The sequence below is a fragment of the Leptosomus discolor genome, chromosome 4 (assembly GCF_034619465.1).
Source record: "Leptosomus discolor isolate bLepDis1 chromosome 4, bLepDis1.hap2, whole genome shotgun sequence".
NCBI lineage: Eukaryota > Metazoa > Chordata > Aves > Leptosomiformes > Leptosomidae > Leptosomus > Leptosomus discolor.
In genome coordinates, this window is record NC_141394.1 from 10,442,636 (window position 1) to 10,463,711 (window position 21,076).

At 44.3% G+C, this 21,076-nt stretch overlaps 1 protein-coding gene across 1 annotated transcript; it reads right to left on the reverse strand.

The window, feature by feature from the left end:
• Nucleotides 1–2,501: 2,501 nt before the first annotated feature.
• CCNG2 (cyclin G2) lies at nucleotides 2,502–9,408 on the reverse strand. The gene is made up of 8 exons (XM_086464032.1): nucleotides 9,398–9,408; nucleotides 9,089–9,226; nucleotides 7,966–8,103; nucleotides 6,734–6,984; nucleotides 6,509–6,587; nucleotides 6,330–6,428; nucleotides 5,211–5,416; nucleotides 2,502–4,690 (listed from the first exon to the last, which is right to left on the reverse strand). Exons 2-8 carry the CDS (start codon nucleotides 9,197–9,199, stop codon nucleotides 4,558–4,560), a joined length of 1,017 nt encoding a protein of 338 aa, XP_086320158.1. The 5' UTR covers nucleotides 9,200–9,226; nucleotides 9,398–9,408; the 3' UTR covers nucleotides 2,502–4,557.
• Nucleotides 9,409–21,076: the final 11,668 nt, after the last annotated feature.

Consider the following 21,076-nt stretch of genomic DNA (forward strand, 5'->3'; position numbering starts at 1 on the left):
CTATGAAAAGATATTGAACTGGAAACTGCAGCTTCTGGTCTTGCCCCAGTATGTACTGATTCACACCTCGCTGAGCTTCAAAGCCCTGACAGCTAACTGGTATCACGAGAGTAAGGCACTCTGCTATTAGCCCAGCTCCTTCACAAGCAGGCAAAGAAATGGCACGAGACTGTGAGGCAGCACTGCCTTTTCAATCTACTGTTTCCTCTACTGCGTGGTTCAGCCTTTCACACTACAGCCAAGCGCAGAGCCTGCTCTAAGCACTGACCAACAGAAACATTATTACTTATTCCACCAGAAAAAATGGGGAGCTGTTAAAGACCAGAGCCTGAACATACCAACTGATTTATGCTGACAGATTTTACTGCTCCGTGTCACTTGTTATACAATCAAGTGGCGGAGAAGTCAATTCTCCTTTTTAAAATGCCATTATCATTATTTAATTATGGAACGACAATTCACTAGGAAGAGAAGTGGTTCCACTACCAATCCCTTGCGGCCCAGTTCAGCCACAGGAGAGCAGGTGAGCACTATGATAACACCCCAAGATCCTCTCAGAAACCCGGGCTCGTCTACACTGAACCTTCAGCTCTACAAATAGGTTAGGCAACACGCTCTCTCACAAAGGCACAGGGATTAACATCCCCAAGCTCGCAGAGAAACCCTACAGCTAGGGGCTGTCCCAGGGGATGTGTTCCCCACAGAAACATTCCCTTTCAGCCCCCACCCAAACCAGTCTTACTGACAAGGCACTTATGAAAATGAGCACATATTTAAACTCTTGAGACTGCAAGCGTTCAAAGTTTCACCTCGTGGTACAAGAAAGCCTAAACCAGCATTTAAAAAAACCATGCACACCTCTGCTATTAAAAACAAGCCAACCACGAAAAGCCCCACTCTCTGAACAAAGCCAGGCAAACCCCCTTTGAGGGAGACACAGCTCTCCGACCCGGCAAAATCAAAGTTGAGCCTAAATTATCAAACCACAGAAGTAAACCTGACAACGTCCTTGCAAGCAAATTTCTTTTCATGCTGGGACGAACTTGAAAGGGGCTGAAGGGTACACCCCAAGCTTTATTAAACAGACTAATCTCACAAGCTGTTAGTAAACCCAGGGACATTGCCCACGGCTTTCTAACTTCGTAACAGCCCACCTACACAGCGCACGCACTATCTGCTGACTCCCGAGCGAGGCGGTTGCTGTACTGAAGCGACCCGGGTGGGAACCTTTGAAGTAGAAGCTGAACATCTTTGCTGCACCAGCTTTCAGGTTCCAAGTGGTCACAACAGCCAGCAAGGAAGCCATTGCTCTTGAAACATTGCAGCGTGTGTCTCAAAGATGAACAGTTCCAGTATGGAATTGGCTGTCAGGGGCACATGTGACTTTTTAGACAGAAGGGAATTTCATACAGAACTCTTGGTAATATCAAGTGTCCATCCCTCATCTATTGTATGTGGGAAGTGAGAAGCCTTGTAGTGTGTTCCCATTTTTAAAAAAAGTAACTATGAAGACCACGAAGGAAAAAAAAAAAGTATTGTTATTACACTCAAGAGGATTATTTTAAGAGCAGCAATGGCCCTATTCTTCCCACACATGCTCCCTGCCGGTGAGTGACAGCACTCACATCAGCCTCACAGCACCCGATGCATTCCCAGCCCAGCCTACACGTGCTGCCCTGATGCTGGGACATCCGAGGTGGGATTTCCCCTCGCAGCAGATGGAGCCAGAAGACGGCTGGCCTGGCAGAGGGAGCATCTTCCTGCTTTCTCTCACTCGGTCGCTTGCTCAAGAAACAAAACAGACAGAATGAGACAAGACCCGGATGAAGCTACAAGGTGCAAGAGGTCTGTCCTGAAGCTTACAGCCATCTCAGCATCTAGCTCAGTGCAGGTCCTGGTTCCCTTTTTGTCTTTCAAGGGCTGGGAGCACCTTTCCAGCAAGGAGCATTTACAGCCCCTTATTCCTTCCTTTTTTGTAGCACAGGCACCACACGGAAATACTTTGGCAGGATGAGAGGAAAAGGAAACAAGCTGAAGTTTGCCTTTGATGAGTTACTGTAGGTGTTTTGGATTGCGAAGACACAGACGTATCCTGAGACCAGGTTTCACTCAGAAGACTGGGAACAGCGGCAACCACAAACTCAGGAAAACCCGGAAGACTTTGCCTGTAATGACCCCCAACTTAACCACGAGTGGGAGCTCCCATTTGCCAGATGTGCAAACCTGCCATTCACAACACTCATCCCAGCACAACAGAGCCCGGCTGCAGCTGGGTGACAAGCAGAGGATCCCTCACACTAGCTTCTAAAACAGCTCAGAGCAAAGCTGAGAAAATATTCACATCCAGTAGGAACGCATACAGGAGTCTCTCCTTTTTCTTTGCGAGCTGCTTACCAGTACTTCTGGGGAACCCGGAACACAGCTGCAGTACCATTCAAACTGTACAGCAAAAAACCAAAAAGCAAGCCAAAAGCATCGAGTAACCAACCGTAACTCACCAGTTAACAAATACAGCACTTGGTTTATTTTTGTTCTCAACTGAAACAAGACTCAGTAGGTTCGTTACCTGCAACCACAGTACTCCAGAAGTGAGCTTCCAGGCGCAGAGACTTGCAGCAAGAAGTCTTCAGAGGTACAGTATTTAAATCATACAGAGTACACAATAAATTACCATCTACATGCAACATACCTACAAAAAGTTACATACAGTGTAAAAAAATACAGTATTTTCTGCTCATTTTTTGTTTTAAATTTTTTCTGTACATTTTTTCATTTACATTTTTATATACATTTTTGTAAACTTTTTGTATTTTTATAAAACTGAAATCACATAACAGTTATGAACTTACAGCACCCCTCTTACCATTCTAAAACAACGCTTGCATCTACAAAACAGCCTTTAGCTTCTTCGCTCCTTCATTTCTACTTTGGCACCAACACACTTCACACCGTTATTCCAAGCTAATTAGTCCGCTTGCTACCTAACCACGTTCTCAATATGGAGAAACACAATCATACTTCAATTTGTGCTTCAATTAAAAAGTTTAGAAAAAACCATTACGTTAACTACTTCATCAACATCACATTTACCTGAAATTACTGCATAATATCAACTGTTCCTGCACTAACTGCTTTACATAAGCATGCAAACAAGTCTGATAATGACTTAATCAATAACATGAATATACTGCAAAACAACTACAAGGGTTAAATATTAAAAAGGAATGTAGACTTACCGAGATTTACCATGTTAGTAAGTCTAAGCAAATACTATGGATTGGCATGTTTAGTTAAGATTTTAAACACACTGAAGTATACAATGTGAATTTCAGTGTAAAAATATCTGTATTAAAGAAAACATGAAATTATTCCCTGCCACACACTTTATGCTATCCTTTAGTGGAAACTAGTATCGACTAGAAACCTCCTTCTTGCCGTGCATACTCCCATTGTGGAATAGGGATTCTTGAAGCTTTTAAATACCAAGCTTTAAAAAAAAAAAACAAATCTACTTGGAGTACACAACTCAAGATCCTGCTGAAAAGGAGCACAGCATGTAAAGTGTTAAAGCAGTTCCAGCATTTGGCCCATTTGCCAGTAAATCACTCCAGCCTGGTACTACATATACTTATCATTCCACACAACCTACTCTGACAATTTGATCCAACCCCAAAAACACTAAAGAGTGGAGGTGCCCTCAAGAGGACTCTAGTCCTACCTTCTGCTCAAAGCGGGGTCAACGTCAAATTCAAACCAAGTTTCGGGTTCTGTCATGTTAAATCCTGAGAGCCTCCCAGGATAAAGACTGCACAGCCCCTCTTGGTCCACTCCCATGCTTGACTGTCCCCACAGAGCAAACTTCTTCCATTAACTGAGAACTTCACACTCCAATTTAAGGAACACCTTTCTTGCTCGGTGCTTCTCAGTCAAGACCCTGAAACCATCTTCTCCTCAGCAACCTCCTCTTTGATACCAAAAGGCTGCTGTTCAAGCCCATTTTCCCCCCACGGGCCGCTCTGCCAGGCTGACTGAGCTCATTTTGCTTAGCTTCTCCTCACAGGTCCTGTACCCCGAGTCTCTTAACCACCTTGGCACTTGCACAAGGTGATGAACATCTTGAGCCCTGAACTGGACAGTTCCAAATGGGAACAAATGCCAAGCAAAATGAGGAAAAAACACCTGCTTCCCTCCACCTATTGGCTATGCTCCTGTTAACACAGCCCAGCACGCTGTCAGCCTTCACTGCTGCCACGGCACACTGCTCATGCCTTCAGCTAAGCATTTTGGACCACCAGGTACAAGATTACGTTTATGCTTGTTGACAACAGAACTACACATTAATTTTTTTGCTGAACCAGGGACCTGAATGGGACAGGTTGGGTTTTTTTTTTTTCTTCCTTAAGGTTACAACAACAAAAGAAAACAAGGCAGGCGTTTGAAGCATTGATATACCACAGCAATTCTTGCCTTAATACAGTTTATCATCTCATTTATTATTGCCAAAAGGACTCTATGGTGCATTAAAAAATCTCAACCTAATACAACCAAGACTTAATGCTAAGACCGACAGCTAAGAGTTTGCCACTTTGTTTTAGGTTTGAGTTCAAAGAAGAAGGTGCCTTCCAGATCACTCGGAGGAGAACTGCTAAGGCTTTCTTCTCCGCTGCTCATATCTTCACAAGAGTCTTCACTAGAAGGAACAGCAGGAAAGGTAGTTTAAAAAAAAGGCAAAAAAGCACAACCCCTTGAAAGTGGCAAAATACTCCTCAACCCTGTGTTTTCTTGCATGCTTTTCTGTTCCTAGGATAACATCCCAGATCTAAATGCTTCTCAGCTCTAAGGCTTAAATCATCACAAGGTACAATTTCCTTTCTTCTAATGCCAAAAATCTCCTACTAACCAAGAAGCCAGTATTAGAGATATCAAATACACATTACTTCAGAAGGCTTAAATGCTTTATAAGCCTCCCCACCTTAAAAAAAATGAATGCCTCCCACCACCCTGCAAAGCACTTGTACTTTTTGAGCACCACAAGGACCATTCCCTATTTTTCTCTTCTGTTTAAGATGTATTTTAAACCCATCAGTATTTTCAAAGCTAGCAACTTTTTTTCCCCAAGCAGCAGTGAATAAGCCTAGTTATACAGAGTTGCCATTAACATTTCCAGAAAATGAGAATTCCCAAATTAACTACCTCTGGAATTTACCAACCTCTCGCTTTCATTGAAACATCCACCCTCCGGTATCGTTGGCAACTCGGGAACACTGTAGTAACTGTTCTGGAGATTCTGGGCTGTACGTCTCGAAACAATCCAAACTAGCTTTTTATGATCAGGCTTGCAACACTCAGGAGAAGAATAATCTGCTAGGCATTTCGAAACCAGTTCCCTCCAGTAAAGCAGGTCACTATCACTTATCTGAAAAGCATAAAAGGAACTTATTTAGTCTGTTACACACAGGCTCTAAAGATAACCCCTCCCTCCATTTTGCCTTCTCAGAAAAGACTTGAAAACATAACTGTTAAGGTATGAGTCATAACTGTGATACCCTTCTCAAAGTCAGGCTGCTTTTGAAGGTAAACTCCTATACACCTCCTAGAAATGTCCACATTGAAGTTTAAGTTGACAGTTTGCCTGTCAGCTGCTCTTAACATTTTCATTATCACTTCCAAAGGAAAAATGAAACCAAGATTATTCCATTTTAAAATGGAATAATCTCATACTTTAAGGAACTACTTCCACCCTTCAAGAAAACAGGTTAGTTCAGCTTGACTATGAGAGTGAAAAGCTTGTTCTAGACCATCAACTGACACAGCATGCAGCTAGAAGCTCTAAGGCTTACGTTAGCTATTCAGGCAGAAGGAATAACCAGCCCAGCAGTCATTGTCAGCCTATGAACCAACTGGAAGTTTCTCTAGAACACACAGCTAGAACCGTACCAGTTAAACCAGCTGCTTGTTCAAGTGTGTATTGTATAGGCATAGGGTCAGCATTTCTTCCAATTTTATACATTTAAGCTGTTTTTTTAAAGCCATAATGGTTTTTTTTTTTGCCAGGCAGCTGCCAAGGCGCACCAGTGCAAAATGACTACCCAACCTCAGTCTCTAAGCAGCAGGTTTTTTGCATTTGGCATTCTACCAACAAAACCATGTTGCTTACAAGGGGTGCAGGCAGATGCTTTAAGACCCATTTCATTGCTTATTTCAGCTGATGCCAAACAGTACCTGTAAAAACTGCACACTGACAGCAGGGGTCCCTTAAACACAACATTGTACATCGTTAACCACACCAGTCCCAACAACTGCAGAAACAATCCACAGAAACTGTTTACCTTAGAATGCTTTTGAACACGCAGAAGGATCTCAAACAGCTCAACAGATTTCAAAGTCTGAACTTCGAGAGTGAGAAGGCACAAGGCCAAGACAGATGGCTAGAAGGACAGAAAAACACCGCTCAACATAACACGAATCAACACCTACTGAGAAGCCGAAGAAAGCTACTTCTACTTACTTTTGCTTTAGAGAAGACTAGACGACAGTTGCAAGCTTTTAGCTGTGCTTCCAATTTGTCGAGATTCAATACTTCTTTCCTGTAAGACACCCAAGAGAAAAGCACTGACTTGTGAGGAAGTAAGAAGTAAGGAGCTGCCTCCTCCACAGCCAATGCCATAATCATTTAAGAGGCAATTAAAGAGAAAAAGGGCTTAGACCGCCACCAACGTGCAACCCAACTCACCTTTCTGAGGTATGACAGAGTACAATAGTATGGTACAAGTGCAAGAAGGTTAAGGCAGTAGTAGCTTTAAATTCAAAGTGCAACTTTTCTGAAATGATCTTTTCCATCCGTTTCAGGTCAGACACAGTGCATTTACATTGGCTGATCCGGATGATTTCATGAGCAGATGGAATATTGCATTCTTCTTCAACTACTCGGGCAGCCAGTTGGAAACAACAAACTCCAATGCAAGATAAATGCTTCGGTTTCACCTAAAAATAAAGAGGAAGCGCTATGAATACCTCCCTCCCATTAACACCGTGCTTATCGAGCAGCAACACCAACAGCTCACCCAGCCTAGACGAGCTGTTTTGAATATTCATAGTTCAGTCAAAAGATTTACTTATCTCAACTAGACCTGATGTCAGTCAACTCATACACCTCACTAGTCATAACTAGGTTCATCACTTAAGTGTCAGTAAAACACAGCTGGCAGAGCCAATAAAGCAATATCAATCTGCTGTAGCTAAGTCAGAGGAACCAAAGTTCAACAGCTGAGCACCCTCTACTGAAATTGTTCCACATCACTACACAACAAATAAATTGCAGCAAGAACTGCAATACCCCTCTTCTCCAAGCGGCAGTGCTCACTTACCCTCATCTGAAGCCTACACAAATCCAGTCTGAGCCTGTTCTAGTCAGTCCTATCCCTCCACAACTTGTTCCTACCTCTGCTATTCTCTCCTATGTTCCAGCATAACATTTTGTGCAACCTCAAGGACTGTCAGACCAACAAACTGATGCAACTTCAGTATTTCTACCAACTTAATAATGGGGAACTGGTTTAGGTTCAAGTTGTCTGCCATAAAGGAGCACAAACACAAAAAGAAAAACATCCAGGAAATTATCATCTGGTATTAGTTCCAGCACCAAGCTAAGTTGTAACGCAGTACCCACAAATAGGCTGTAACACAAATTGTTTTGTTCCTCCTTAATTTTCTAAATCTACCTGGCGAAGGCTAGAGACTTAAAGGAAATAAACCATGCTGCTACTTGCCTTTAGAAGTAAAAAGAACTGTACTCAACTTCAGGTTTACAAAGGAGGCCTTCAGAAGTGTTGCTAGCATAGAATGAGTCAATAGCCACAGTTACATCCTAGATCACAACCTTCCCCTTTTCGTCAGACAAGAAAGTTCACAGGAGCTCACGTTTTCACACCTGACACTACAGCAGGTCCTCAACCCCCAAAATACCTTCATAAGAGCCAAGAATCTGTCCAGAATGTTAACGGCCAAAACAAATGTTTCCGTTGCAAAACCGAAAAAGTTGGTCAGACTCCAAAGATCTTCCACCTTGGCATTCCTTTGTCTCGGACATAGAGTATTTTCATTCTATAGCAAGAGAAGCAGAGTAGGATTATTCAATGGCAGCAGTGATGACCGCAACCACTCACTCCCTAAGTCATCTTTTACTTACATCAAAGGGAAGCAATTATTTTTTTTTTCTTCAATACTTTATTTATCTTAACTTAAAAATTAGATACTTGAGACTCAAAACATACCCAAGATACAAGGATTACAGCCAGGTCCCAAGTCTCACTGGTGCAATACCCAGTACAACCCCATTACCAAGTATGCGCTCGTTATTTTAAGACAATAGCTACGAAATGCGTGAATACACAGAGATTCCTGATCTTACGGAAACAGACAAGCAAACTCAGCTTATTCTCCTCTCTGCCTGCACGTCAGTACTTAAGCCACAAAAGTTCTGCTTTCAAAACAAACAAGCAGACCGATTTCACAGACTTTTTTGTTAAATATTAAGATCCTTCCCAAAAAACTCACAAGCATCCAAAGCAATGTAAGCCTGCCCTAAACTCAGTAAGGAACTCTCCTCATTAACGTGAAAATGCTTGTGCTTAGTTTATTTTTTTGCTGTCAAGCACTGAGTGTTTCTAGGTTTATTTCCCTAGACCTTGCTAATGAAAAGCTGGTCATTTCCCCATTTGTTAACTGCCTACTTGACATCCCAGCTTTCCTACAGTGGTACAAAGCTCCCCAAATGAAAATAATACACTTCCATTGGTTTTGTGTTCACTCGAAGTTAAAATGATAAATATTAAACGCCTCAAGATTTTACTTGCCCTGTAGATCATATTTCTTTCATGATGTAGGGTATGTTAATAACTACAGATTAAGACAGAGTTAAAACAAAAGGCAAGTGGCGTTTACAGAGCAAAGAATTAACTTTTCGCAGTTAACGCACGTCTTCCTTCCAGCTCGAAGGTTTTTTTTTAAAGCACGTATTTCCTGCCCTGAGGAGGCTGCCTCCTCCCTCCGCGCCTACCCCAGCCCAGCTGCTAGGTGCCCCCCTTACCTCGGCGGCGCACTCGATGAGGCTGAGCCCCTTTTCGCGGGGCTGAAACCGCCCCTCTTGCTCCAGGTGGAGATTTAGCTGCTTGAAAAGCCACAACGCCTCGCTGCTCATCTTCTCCCCCGCCTCCGGATCCTTCACCTTGGCGGCAGACACACGTCGTCAACAGCTGGCAGCTCGCCCCCACCCCGCCGGACAAAGGGAGCCGCGGGGGAAACCCCCCACCGCCACCGGGGAGGCGAACAAAGGGACCCGAGAGGACGCCTCAAGGAGGGAGCAGCCCGACACCGCCAGCGCTACCGACACACTCACCCGGGGCGGTGGTGAGGGGGCACCGGGCCCCCCCCGCGGCCCTCACCGCTGGGTTCCTCCGCGGCGGGGAGGGGGAGGCGAGCCCGGCTCCCGTCACCGCACGGACGCGGGTCGGCTCCGCCGCTGGCCCCGCATCCAGGCAGGGCCGCCTGCGCCCCCGCCCGCGGCGGGCCCCGCTCGCCTCCCCCAGCGAGTCACGGCGATGCCCGAGGCAGCGGCACCATCCCCGGCCCCCAACCGCCGCCGCCCCAGCCCCGCATCAAAATGGAGGCGGCGCGGCCCCGCCCCCTTGTTTTTGTTCTGGCGTCCCGCAGATGGCCCCGCGCGGAGCGCTCCCTGCTAGGTCCGGCCGGTGAGCCGCCGCGACGAAGTAAAATAGTGCGCTTCCAGCCGCGCACGCTAAGGGTACCCCGAGGGGGCTCGGAGGTCAGGGGACCACGCAACCACCCAGCGGCAACCCTGCTAGACGGGAGGCGGGGCGGAACCGCGCTCCTCCGGAGGGAACGCTAGGCCCCGGCGGAGGAAGACAGATATAAGCCGTAGCACTCCTTTAAAGGGACCCGAAAGCGGCTCCTCGGCGGCGGCTGACCTGTTTTAAAAAGTCCGCCCAAACCCTCCCCCGCCCTGATTGGCCCGCGCTCCTCAGCCGCTGATTGGCCGTCAGCGCAGCTTTTCCCCACCCCGCGGGGGTGTGTTGTTTACCGTCAGCGATTGGCCGCCGACCGCGGCTGGGTCTCTCCGGATTGGCCGGACGAGTTCTACCTCTGCCCCGCCTACCGCTTCGGGCCTTAGCAACCGGGCCGGGGCACCGGGCGCTGAGGGGGGCGGCTGTGGGTGCCCCGGGCCGCAGCCCGACCGCCGCCGCTCGGCTCCGCAGCAATGGCTACCGGGACCCACACCTCGGGCCGGCCAAGCCGCCGAGGAACATCTCCCGTCCCCGCAGCCCTCTTGCGCTGTCATAAAGGCAAATACTGACCTGCTGCCCCCAGCGAGGGGGGCGGCCTGGGGTAGCTCGGCTACCGGGTGTCTGTGTGGGACCCTTCTCCTCCTGCTGTCTCGCGAGGGTTTAAGGCGTCCATTTGGATTTAAAAACCCCATTGAAAAGCATCAAACCCATGTATTTACAGTCTGGTGTTTCAGAGTTTTTAGGATGTGCACTTCTAAGCTTCTCTTTGTAAAGACAGTCCGGTTTTTTGGAGCGTGAATCCGAGGTTGGATGCTTCAGGTGGAAGGCGGCTGACGGGCTGATGGCGACCCTCCAGCAGATTGCCAGTCGGAGGCTGCATCAAAGGGCTTCTCAGCCTGCAGCTTAATGGAGCCCTCATGGCAAGATAAAACGGGATCTCGCAAAATAAATCATCGTCTGTGGGGTTGTTTCAACGCGTTCTGCCTGTTTTTCATGGACAAAGGAACAAATGTCGTGGGACAAAACCAACGAAACCACAGTGACTCGCAGTGTGTACATACTGGAGACAAAAGTCTGTGGTGGCGAGTCGAGCAGATTAGCATTCAGTTTGATCTAGTGAGGTTCCGCAGTTTCAACAAACAGAAAATGTTTATTAAATGTCGCAGCCTGGAAAAATAAGCCGCCTTCTCTACAAAACAGCCAGCAACGTTGCTATGCCAATCTCTATTTCTAGGCACAGTTCCTGTCTGCTATGCCAGCGATGACGGCCAACGATTTCTTCAAGTTTATTTTGATGACAAGCGCTCTCAGATTCCCATAAACACGCACAACATCTCCTCGGGGTATTCCTGACGCAGGCCAGTGTTCTTGCAGGCACCATCAGATGTATCCGAGCACCCTTCAACACAGCATCCCTGCATGGCAACTGTTTTTTTTTTTTTGTGGGATAAAAGTAGTTTTAGGCTCTGAAGTAAGAGTCGTGGATCTGGCCCGGTTTGAACAGCAACGATGACTGGTAATGGAGCTGACTTCAAACTGACTGCGTGCGGTGGTATCATCTAGGTGATGTTTCCAGGACGAGGCTCTGAGCTCCAGTCTCTCTTATCTAAACGCCCTTGGCAGTCGCTGTTTTCCCCACCCCCCCCCACGTTCTGAAGTGTATCTTGCCATCACAGAGATGGAGTGGGGATGTTCCTCCTCCTCTGACTGCTGTATTAAGCCACATAGTGGAAGGTGTGGTTCAGTTCACCTAAACGGCAAAAAAGGCTCATTTTGTAAACACATAGCATGAAAATACTAAAAATGCTAATTCCGACATCTACTTGAACACATACATTCCTTTCCCTTTACTAATTTAAACCTAATAAAACACTCTGCAAAATTATCATTCACATATCACGTCATTTGAGGGGGGGAAATCTGTTATAAGAGCATGGTTCAAGGGCACTTTCTCTGCAGCCTCGCAGCAGAAAGGCTCATTAGAAGGATCCCTGCCCTGTCTTTGTTCCTCTGTAATTAACTGATCTGTTGCAAAGACCTGAGTAGGATCCAGAAAAAAAAACAAACCAAACCAAACAAACCCCAAGGATCGTTACTATAAGTGATGCACTCATCAGCTTTGGGAAAATTAATCTGCCCCCTGTGCTGTCTGGACCTGGCAGAACAATCAAGTGTTGCAGGCAAAGGCGGAGTTGTGGTGAGGTCTAGAAATAAAACCTGAGGGGTTTTTTCACTTATGTAAGGAATCATTTTCTTTCAATGTGGCATTTAGTTGTGATTAAGGGAAGTGTGTACGTGGGGGGAGAAATGAGAAGCATTTTCAGTATTATGAGAAAACACAATTTATCTATTCTGTAACATGCCGTGCTCTAGAGAACAGCGATTCCTTCCTGACATTCTTTGGGGACCTAAAGATATATATAAAAATTCCTTAGCTACAGATGCTATAGCACTCATTATTTAGAAACAGTGACAATAGCCTTTGAGAGGGGAATTCTTCAGTTAACACTGAACCGGAAGGCTGATGTGAAATCACCAAAAAAGGAACTAAAAATGGAGGAAAGCCCATCTGAAATCTTTTGGGGTCCTAATAAAAGTGAAGATTTATACTGAAGCTTTCACCTCTGCAAGACAAACTTTAAACCAAATAACTATATTGTGACGTGTGACTTCCCAATGCTGTCAAATTAAACAGGTATTATTTTAACTAGCCTTGCTAAACTCTCTTCCAATACAGCTTGGCAAAACTTGTCCTGGCGCATCTGCACAGCAATTAATCGGGAATAGTTATAGACAGCTAATAGCTGTGTATTGACTAGCAGGTGATGATATCAGAGATGTTAATTTGGCCTTGTGACATGTGGATTTCCAAACTGAAACAGGATTACAAACCTTTGTGATTAAGTGACATGCAGTAATTAACAGTCTAGACAGAAGCAGTCTGCCCCTCGGCAGCTGGACACCCAGGTAAGAACAGGGGCCACTGAGAAGAACAGTTTCCTTAGAACCATTTAACCAAAGAGCTCCACACGCTTTACAGCCGCTAACCACTCTCTGTGCCCCACTGCCACCCCATCATACTGGTACGGAGGACAGCAGTGCCAACTGGAAAGCCGCAGTGTTGAGAACTGGAAGGCAGAAGTCACGGTGTTGTGACTACTTCTCTTCCTGTAAGACCAGACTGCTGCTGTATGACAATTAGAGACTTAGCACCTCATTCTGAGGGGAAAAAAATGCATCTAGTTTGGCCAACATCCTTGTTTTCTACAATGACGGAAGAGACAACAGCTCATGCGTGAATTAGCATTTTCTTCAAAGACAATTCAAGCTCATGTGAAAATACGGGTGAAGTATTGAACATCAAGCGAGCCTGCGTCAAATGAGATTAGCCCTAGAATCCTTCCCCCCACCCTTGAGAGCTGCTTATTCTTTCATCACTGCTTAAGAGACATCACATGAAAAAAAAATTTAAAAATCTGTTTTAATTAAATGGGATGATTTGACAGTTGAGTGTTGCCTGTTTAACTGAGGGGAGTACAAGTAGGTTCTTTAAGCAAACAGAATAACCTCAGTGTGCACGTTTTATTTTTATACAGAAATATACATATTAGAAAACACACATAGAGGCTACATACCTATGGGTACGTACACACACACATATATATGTATCTGAGAAACATCTTGCAGACTCTGTTGCTTTTAGAAGCAAGTGGGACCAGCACCTGGTGATAAAAGCAATCAAACCTGCAGCCTTTGCCTAGGTTTCCCCTCCCCAGGCCCTTTGCGAAGGAACAAGCCCAGGAGATCCCTAAATCTGCCAGACGTTAAAACTCGTTCCCCTGACAGAAGCGCGTAAAGGAGAGCGGCATTCGATCCTCTAGCAGCCATAGGAATCAATGTCCCCACGGGTCCCACCTGCAGCACAGAGGAGTGTAATTTCACACTTTTTCACCTTGTGCTCATGGAAGCTGGTCGAGTTCAGAATTCATTAATGAATTCATTCAGATTTATTACGTGCCGCCTAAAAGACGGATGGAGAGCAAGAGTTGCCGATCGAGGATTAAGGTAAACGTGAAGTTGGTGTTAGGGAAGAGGTTCGCTGGCAACGCGAACAAGAGACAAGCAACGGACAGTGCATGCATGTCTGTCTCAGTGACCACACCCCGCCTTCAAAATAGCTGTGGAAAATGGGAAGGGAGGGTGCAGAAAAAAGAAATCCAGCTTGTTTGCTCAGAAGAAGGGAGCTATACTTAGCAGAAGATATTTTGAGCCCACAAGACCCAAACACAAATCAATGGAAACTTAGCAAGTTTAGGACACACTGTAAGCTGTTAGAGATTGTGATTTTTTTTTTGTCTTGCTGCTGCAACATATGGCAAACCAGTGCAGAAATAGCACCTAACAGCGTTAATGGGTAGGTGAGAGGAATTTCCACGACAAGAGGAAGCTCACCACAAAGGAAAACACAAGTTTGCCTACAGAAGAAAATTCATAACGGCGCAGCTAGGCTGTTGAGGCGTACTGCTTTGTTTTGTGAAGGCAAAGTTCACGGGGTTCTATGATGGGCATCCAGAAACGCGTTTCAGATGCACCCAGAGAGTGAGCCTGGAAGCGCCGTTTGGTCCTCGGGATCTTTATCGAGCTGCGGCGCCAGCCACATGCGGCCGACTGCAGGACACCTTCAGCCAAGCGGCTTGAGTTTTTGGGAGAGGCCAGATGCAAAGAACCCTGCTTGTACGCAGAGCTGGTCATACATATATCCTAGAACTCCAGTGTACATTTAGAGGAAACATCTATTGTTGTACATATTCTAGATACTTACGTACACCCAAATTATGTGTACATTTAAGCTGGTATAAAGCTGCCATGCACTGACACCACATACTTTGTTTACTGAAAAAACCCAACCATATTTATACCATTACATCAGTGTAAGTACCCCAGCACAGCTGCATCAAGGGCCCAGGACAAGAGGAAGTGCGTCCACGTAGCTTAAATCGCAAAACTTCCTAGCATAAAGAAGGCAAAAACTACAGCTAACCACCAAGCGAGCAGCATCAGACTTCCAGAGGAGATAAAATGTTGATGCGGGGTGCTGAGGGGGACTACTTCAGAGCTGCATTTTTACTGCCTCGATTAACATTTGGTCTGTTTTCATCCATTTTATGCTGTTAACGCAGTGTTCTCCTCCCCACCCATTTCATCAGAGATACTTTTGACATTAAACTGTCCCAGGAGGCATTTCTGAATCCCCTCTGACAACGGAGAAACTTCTGACTCCCAAGATGAGGCTACTAGAAGAGAGATATCAAAAAGTCGATTGGAAAACAGAATCTTTCCTAGAAAATGTTCTTATTCCTTGTACAGTAGCATAAAACTTGTAAAACACAGCTAAATTGAATAGCTTGTCGTGCTAAAATGTCGATTCATGAAGTAAATTCCAAGTCTTCATTGAGAATTTTCACTGATGCAGAAGCATTTTGTTCCAGAAATCACACCATTGATGGGCCCCTGTCTATGATTTCATGGCCCTGAGCAAGCCACGTGCAGTAACCACAGAAATCCATGATCCCCGATATCGACAGAGCCTGAGGAAATGGCTGGAGAGTGAACAGCATTCTTCGGCGAGCCTGATTCTCTGTGTTTTCATGAAGACCTCTCTCGACACAGAGCTGAAAAGATCTGGAATGGTGTTAAGGAGCTAACTGCTGAGCTTGCAAGCACACCGTCCCATGCAACCTGCTTTTGTAACATCATCAAATGTCATTTTGGAGGCCTTGAAAATGGCTCCGGCATGAGAAGAGGAAGGGAGAACTACACCCCCACACCACTGCAAACCCTCACGTAGAGGGTGAGACAGGGAAGGCACTCGTGGATGACCTCACCAGCGCCATGTCAAGAATGTTTGCAGTTTTGTGGCTCAGGGGTTGCTGTTGCTCCACCTTGTTCAAACTCCACTCTCTGAGAAGAAGGAAGGAACCAGGAAAGACTCCAAATCTGTGACACATTCTATAACTTACCCAGTGAATACAATTACTATTCACGATTTCTGTGTCGGGTGGGTTTAGGTGCCCTTTGTATTAACCCCCTTGCAGCTCCTTTGCGAGCCAGCTCAGTCTCACTGATTTCCATTACAAGTATTGTCAGAAACCTATACTGCATCTTCAAGTCTATTAAAATACCTCTTCTGTCTTTTTTAGATGATCAAATCAGCTGCATATATCAATTTTCTGCAGGAAGACATTGCAGGCAGTATTTGTAATGGCAGCTGAAGACAACAGACCCAGTTCTGATCCCGCTGATATTGTTGTGCAGCGAGGGCAATCTTGTAGAAGCCAATGGAATGACATCAAAGGCCTGAGCAACATGCTTCAGTGCTTTTATGGCAATAATTTGCCTTCAGTGCAAGTTAAATCGTCTGAAAGGAAGCTGTATGTTTCAATAACCTTGTGCTTGTCTAAGCATGACCGCGTAACTAGCAGTTTGCTTAAAGGTCTCTTTTAATAATGATTTGTTACTGGAAGGTGCATTTCATTCACTGTATATTTCTGTCACTTATTTCGAGCGGGTTCTTTTATTTAATTGACAAGATAATTCTGGGCAATGTTGTACTGAAGGCTTTTTAAAGTATTTTTTTTTAGAAAGGTAGTGCGCATCATTTCAGAAGGCATTTTCAAAATCATAGGGATTCTGCATAAATGGAATTTAAATTAGTCATTAAAAGTTAAACCAAGAAAAAAAGAGCAGTCACCTTTCTGACTGTAGAACCAGGCAGCTGTTGAGTAAAACGACTTGCTCAGAGGCATTCAGTTGCGAGGACTGGGAATGGATATTTTAAAGTTATTTTCAAATTTAACGTAGTGCAAACCCATTTTGTATAATTTGGATTAAAAACTAAGAGGCCAAACGAGCCTTTGCACAAAGCCTCCACAAAATAACAGGAAAATACTCCCATCTTGATTTCTGTTTTTTAATCACGCAATGCCAGTATCATGAGAGAAAACAGGTAAAAGAGCAAAGTACAGGTGCTCCGTACCGCAGAGCTCATACGTGGCTACTGGAAGATTTAATGACAGGTCACACACTGCAACTTACGCCTCATTGGCTCTTAGCAGAGACTCTGCCTCAGTAGCAGTCAGTGACAAATTTCTGGCCACCAGTCAGATATCCACTTCACATCATGCCGCTCTCTGCTGTGTTACCAAAGACATTCTCAACTTCTTACACACTCGCTTTGCAGATTATCCAGTCTGAGTTCTTGAATGCAACAGGCCATGTAAGCACAGTAAGCACACCTTCTAATGACCCAGGTGTAATTTGAAAGCCCCAAGAGATGAAAAATCCCTTAATTATCTAATGTGCTGTGAACAAAATACATCTGATTGTCCTTTCCCAGGGTTATTAAGTTTACCTTCCTGTATGTCTTTTGCTAAAATTGAGTTCTTCGGGGTGATGTCTTTTATACTTTGCGTAGGGATAACCATTAACTGTAAATAAGAAATCATGTCACCTTGTATATTCTTCCCTTTATCAGATTACACAAACACAGACTGCCACCAAAAAAAAATCACAGACGGAAGGTTTTTTCCAACTGTAAGTGTGAAAAATTTCTCCCCTCAAGACTAGTGGATTGGTTATTCTTGCTCAAATAACTAGCAGTTTGAGTTCTGGAAGTCTGACAGAGGTCTGCTGATCTTACTCTATTTCCTGAGCCAGAAAAATAATATTCCATTTTCTTCCTTTCTTTCCAAACGATAACTACCTTCAGCCATTTCATGTCCATTGGTGCATAATGTCCTTCTCATATTTCCCAATAATAATGTATATTTTGTTTCACAAGATTAATTGCTCTGTGCTAGTGTGAACAGAGATGTAGACATTTCCATGCACAGTTCCACAGATGTTTTCCAATAACAGCTGCAGGAACATTTCCAGCATAGTTCTATCTGAAGCTACCATATCCAGGCACACTTCACCTACATACTCTTGATACTTGCCAGAAGAAATAACTCAGATGTACTTTCTTTGGTGTACAGGCAGTAGGTAGCTCTGCCTGTATCTGGGTCTAATTCAAGGGTTCAAACTGCCTAACCTTGTATTGAGGATCATCTATCACACGGTTCCCTAAATACTTATAAAGAGTGCAGAAAATCCACCACCACCTTGCCTAGTCTGTGTCAGCTCTCCTCCTGCTGCCACTGCAGTCCGTGGCAAGGCTCTCATCTCCTTCAGCGGAAGAAAAGCCAAGCCCTAGCAGCAAGGACAGGAATCCCAGACTGCTGCGACCTGCCAGGTGATTTTTAGCGAACGGGAGCGTGTGTCACTTTTGTAAAATCTGCAACCTTTCTTCTATCCAAAAGAGCCTCAGTGAACTTGATCCTGACCAACACAGAAAAGTGCAAGCCACTGTGTCACTAGGCAGCAAATTATCCATTTAAAAAGGCATGTATACAAGCGTCACAGAAATACTATACATTCTGCAAGATTATAAACCCCTACAATGCTGATAGGAACTTTCCAGGACATAAACCATCCAATTACAGAAGATCATGTCTACAGTGAGGTATAACCACAGTCAGGTAATTAATGTGAACTGCCTTAAAGTAGCCTCATGGGGAAAAGAAAGGAATTTTTTTCTTCTGTAAGGGAAAAGTGTAAGAAAACCAGTATTCAATGACCTAGAGAGATTGAATTTTTAAGTACTGTTACTCACATTTTGTCCCTTCCTGAAGACCACAATACAGTTGCTTTAGCTGAAGGCTTGTTTGGAGTTGGCACGCTCACGAGCACACTGCTGTTGTTGCCGTGATTTACCTTATGTCTGTTCCCACGCACTCACCCCTTGTCTTTTGCTACACGCATTGCGGAAAACTGTTCAACCTCATTTAACTTTGAAATTAGCCCTGCTCTGAGCAGGAGTTTGGCCTAGAAACCCCCCAGAGGTCCCTTCCAACCTCGGTTATCCTTCGATTTTATGACTATTTATTGCAGTTTACACCTTTACGTTTATAATGCCCATTTACTTATTGATCTTGGATTGTGAAAGTAGGTAATTTTCTGTTTCTCCTGCAGTGCCGTATTACCAGTCTGTGTTGCTCCTAGCGCTATTAAGAAAGGCCGTTAAGAAATTATATTGTCGTTTAGAAAGTGATTTGAGAAAACACATCTCTTCAAATCAAATTGTACAAGAATTAAACTTAATGGCAGATGCTGACTATTTGAAAAGTTTTTTCAAAAATCTGGCACCATTTTATCCTTTAGAAGAGCAGGTCACAAAGGTTTGAGTACAGGCAGTTAAACTAAGAAGGTTTTTTTTTTTCCCTATAGTAAATTGGATTCAGGCATGTAGATCACATAGATAAAACAGAATTAAGGGGAAGTGTGCATGAAATATTACTAGCAGATAGTTGTTCCATGGCATCATTCATGCTACCAATACTAAAAGGGCAAAATTGGAAATGCTGTAGAGGAGGAGATAGGTTCCCATCTGCTGGTGGCGTTTCGGCATGTTGCAACATACGTTTCTGACTAGTTGTCTGGTTTTTAGGAAGAATGCTTGATTGACAGGTGCAATCCCCTGGGTGAGGGGACACAGTCTGAAGGTTTTACTATTACCAAGGGAAATGGAATAGATTTGGAATAGATTAGAACATTTTCCAAATAGTACAGCAAACCGCAGAAAATATCTGTTCTGATTGAGAAAATAACATTATGGGGCCGTTTATTTAGTAAAAATAAATCAGGTAAAAAGGTTAATTTAGCGCCTGCAGTTCTCTCCAAATTAATCACTGAATGTGAAACAGGTACTTAATTTGCCAAATGTAAGCATGCATTTCAGTGTTCTGGATGAAAGCAGAAGCGTGTCTGTTTCAAGCAGCTCTGCGGTGGGAACAGATAGCAAGGGAACCTTCTTCAGCTCAAATAGCAGGGTTTGTTTCCCAAGTAAATAATTTATATTCCTGCTGTTAGGAAGAAGTTGCGAGAGGCTGTTGGAAAGCAGCGTGGTAACAGCTCTGAAGTCCTAAGAGGCTGTGGAGATGTTACACTTGCTCTGGCACTCCTGTGATTGAGCTTATGATGATTTCTAACAGCAACAGACGTCTTTTAACATGCAATTCCGTGGACCTACAATCAAAACCAAGTGGCTACATCCCTGAGAGACTGCCTCTCCCTGCATGACAGCTGATAGCGTCTGATAAGGGAGAGCACTAAAACTGACAATTGATTTAAAAGAGACGGCACAGATTGCACAATTGCACAGTTTGTTGACTGTGCACGCTACACGCAGCCATGGCTGCTCTGTTCTCTTGATTAAAAAATGGATTTAGCTATGAGAGACACTTAGCGTGCCAGCTATTCTATTTTTTTGCTAATTTTTTTTTTTTCCTAAAGCTGACAAATATTTGGACAGGGAATTTCTGTTGCTTTTTTTCTCATCTGTTTTGGAAAAAGTAAACCAACGTAGAGTACTTTGGAAAGGGGGCTTGCTTGCTGCTAGGCTCTCTTACCGGCCAGATGCTTCTTCCTGTTCCATGCCAGGACAACAATTTAGCTTCAGTTTCACGCATGGAACAGCTGAATTCTGCTTGTGAAACTGAAGCCAGGGTTTGTCTGTCCAGCTGCAGTGGAAAGCTACATTTTAAGCTGAAAGAAATGAAGACGCCTGCATCTAGTTTCTTTTTCTTTGCCACATACTTCAGGAATACTAGGTTATTTTGTTTTCATTATTGCCTGTAAGAACAAGCATAGCTAATGTACTTGAAAGGTAGAACAGTCTCATAATTGGTAAGTACTGACTTCTGCACTACTTACTTGGAAAATTAGCATTCCACTGATTGATTCATTGCACAGAAAGGGTAAGATTTGCAAAAATAACTAGCGATTTTGGATAGTTCAGTTTTCATAGAGGTCACAGACAGTTCAGTGCTCAAACCCATTTCATTCCTATAATCTGAGAAGAGTTCCTATCTACTGATGATTTTTATTCGATGAGCACTTACTCCCAGGAAGCTGGGCAAAGGCTTGTCAGGTAATTTCACCATAATCGCTTTTTTAGGATTCTCCTCGTTTCCTTCTGTTGCTTTTCCCAATGTGCTACAATACTGTTTTGCAAACTGTGCCTCTAGACCAAGTGAAGCATAAATTCCTTCACAGCTTCTAAAAATCTCTTCCTGAGAGTCTGCTTCATTCCAGTCTTTGAAAAAAGGAGTTCCCTCCAAGAAAAGTAGTCTTTCTGAGCCCTGTGTAAGCCTCTGTATGCTATGTCTACAGTG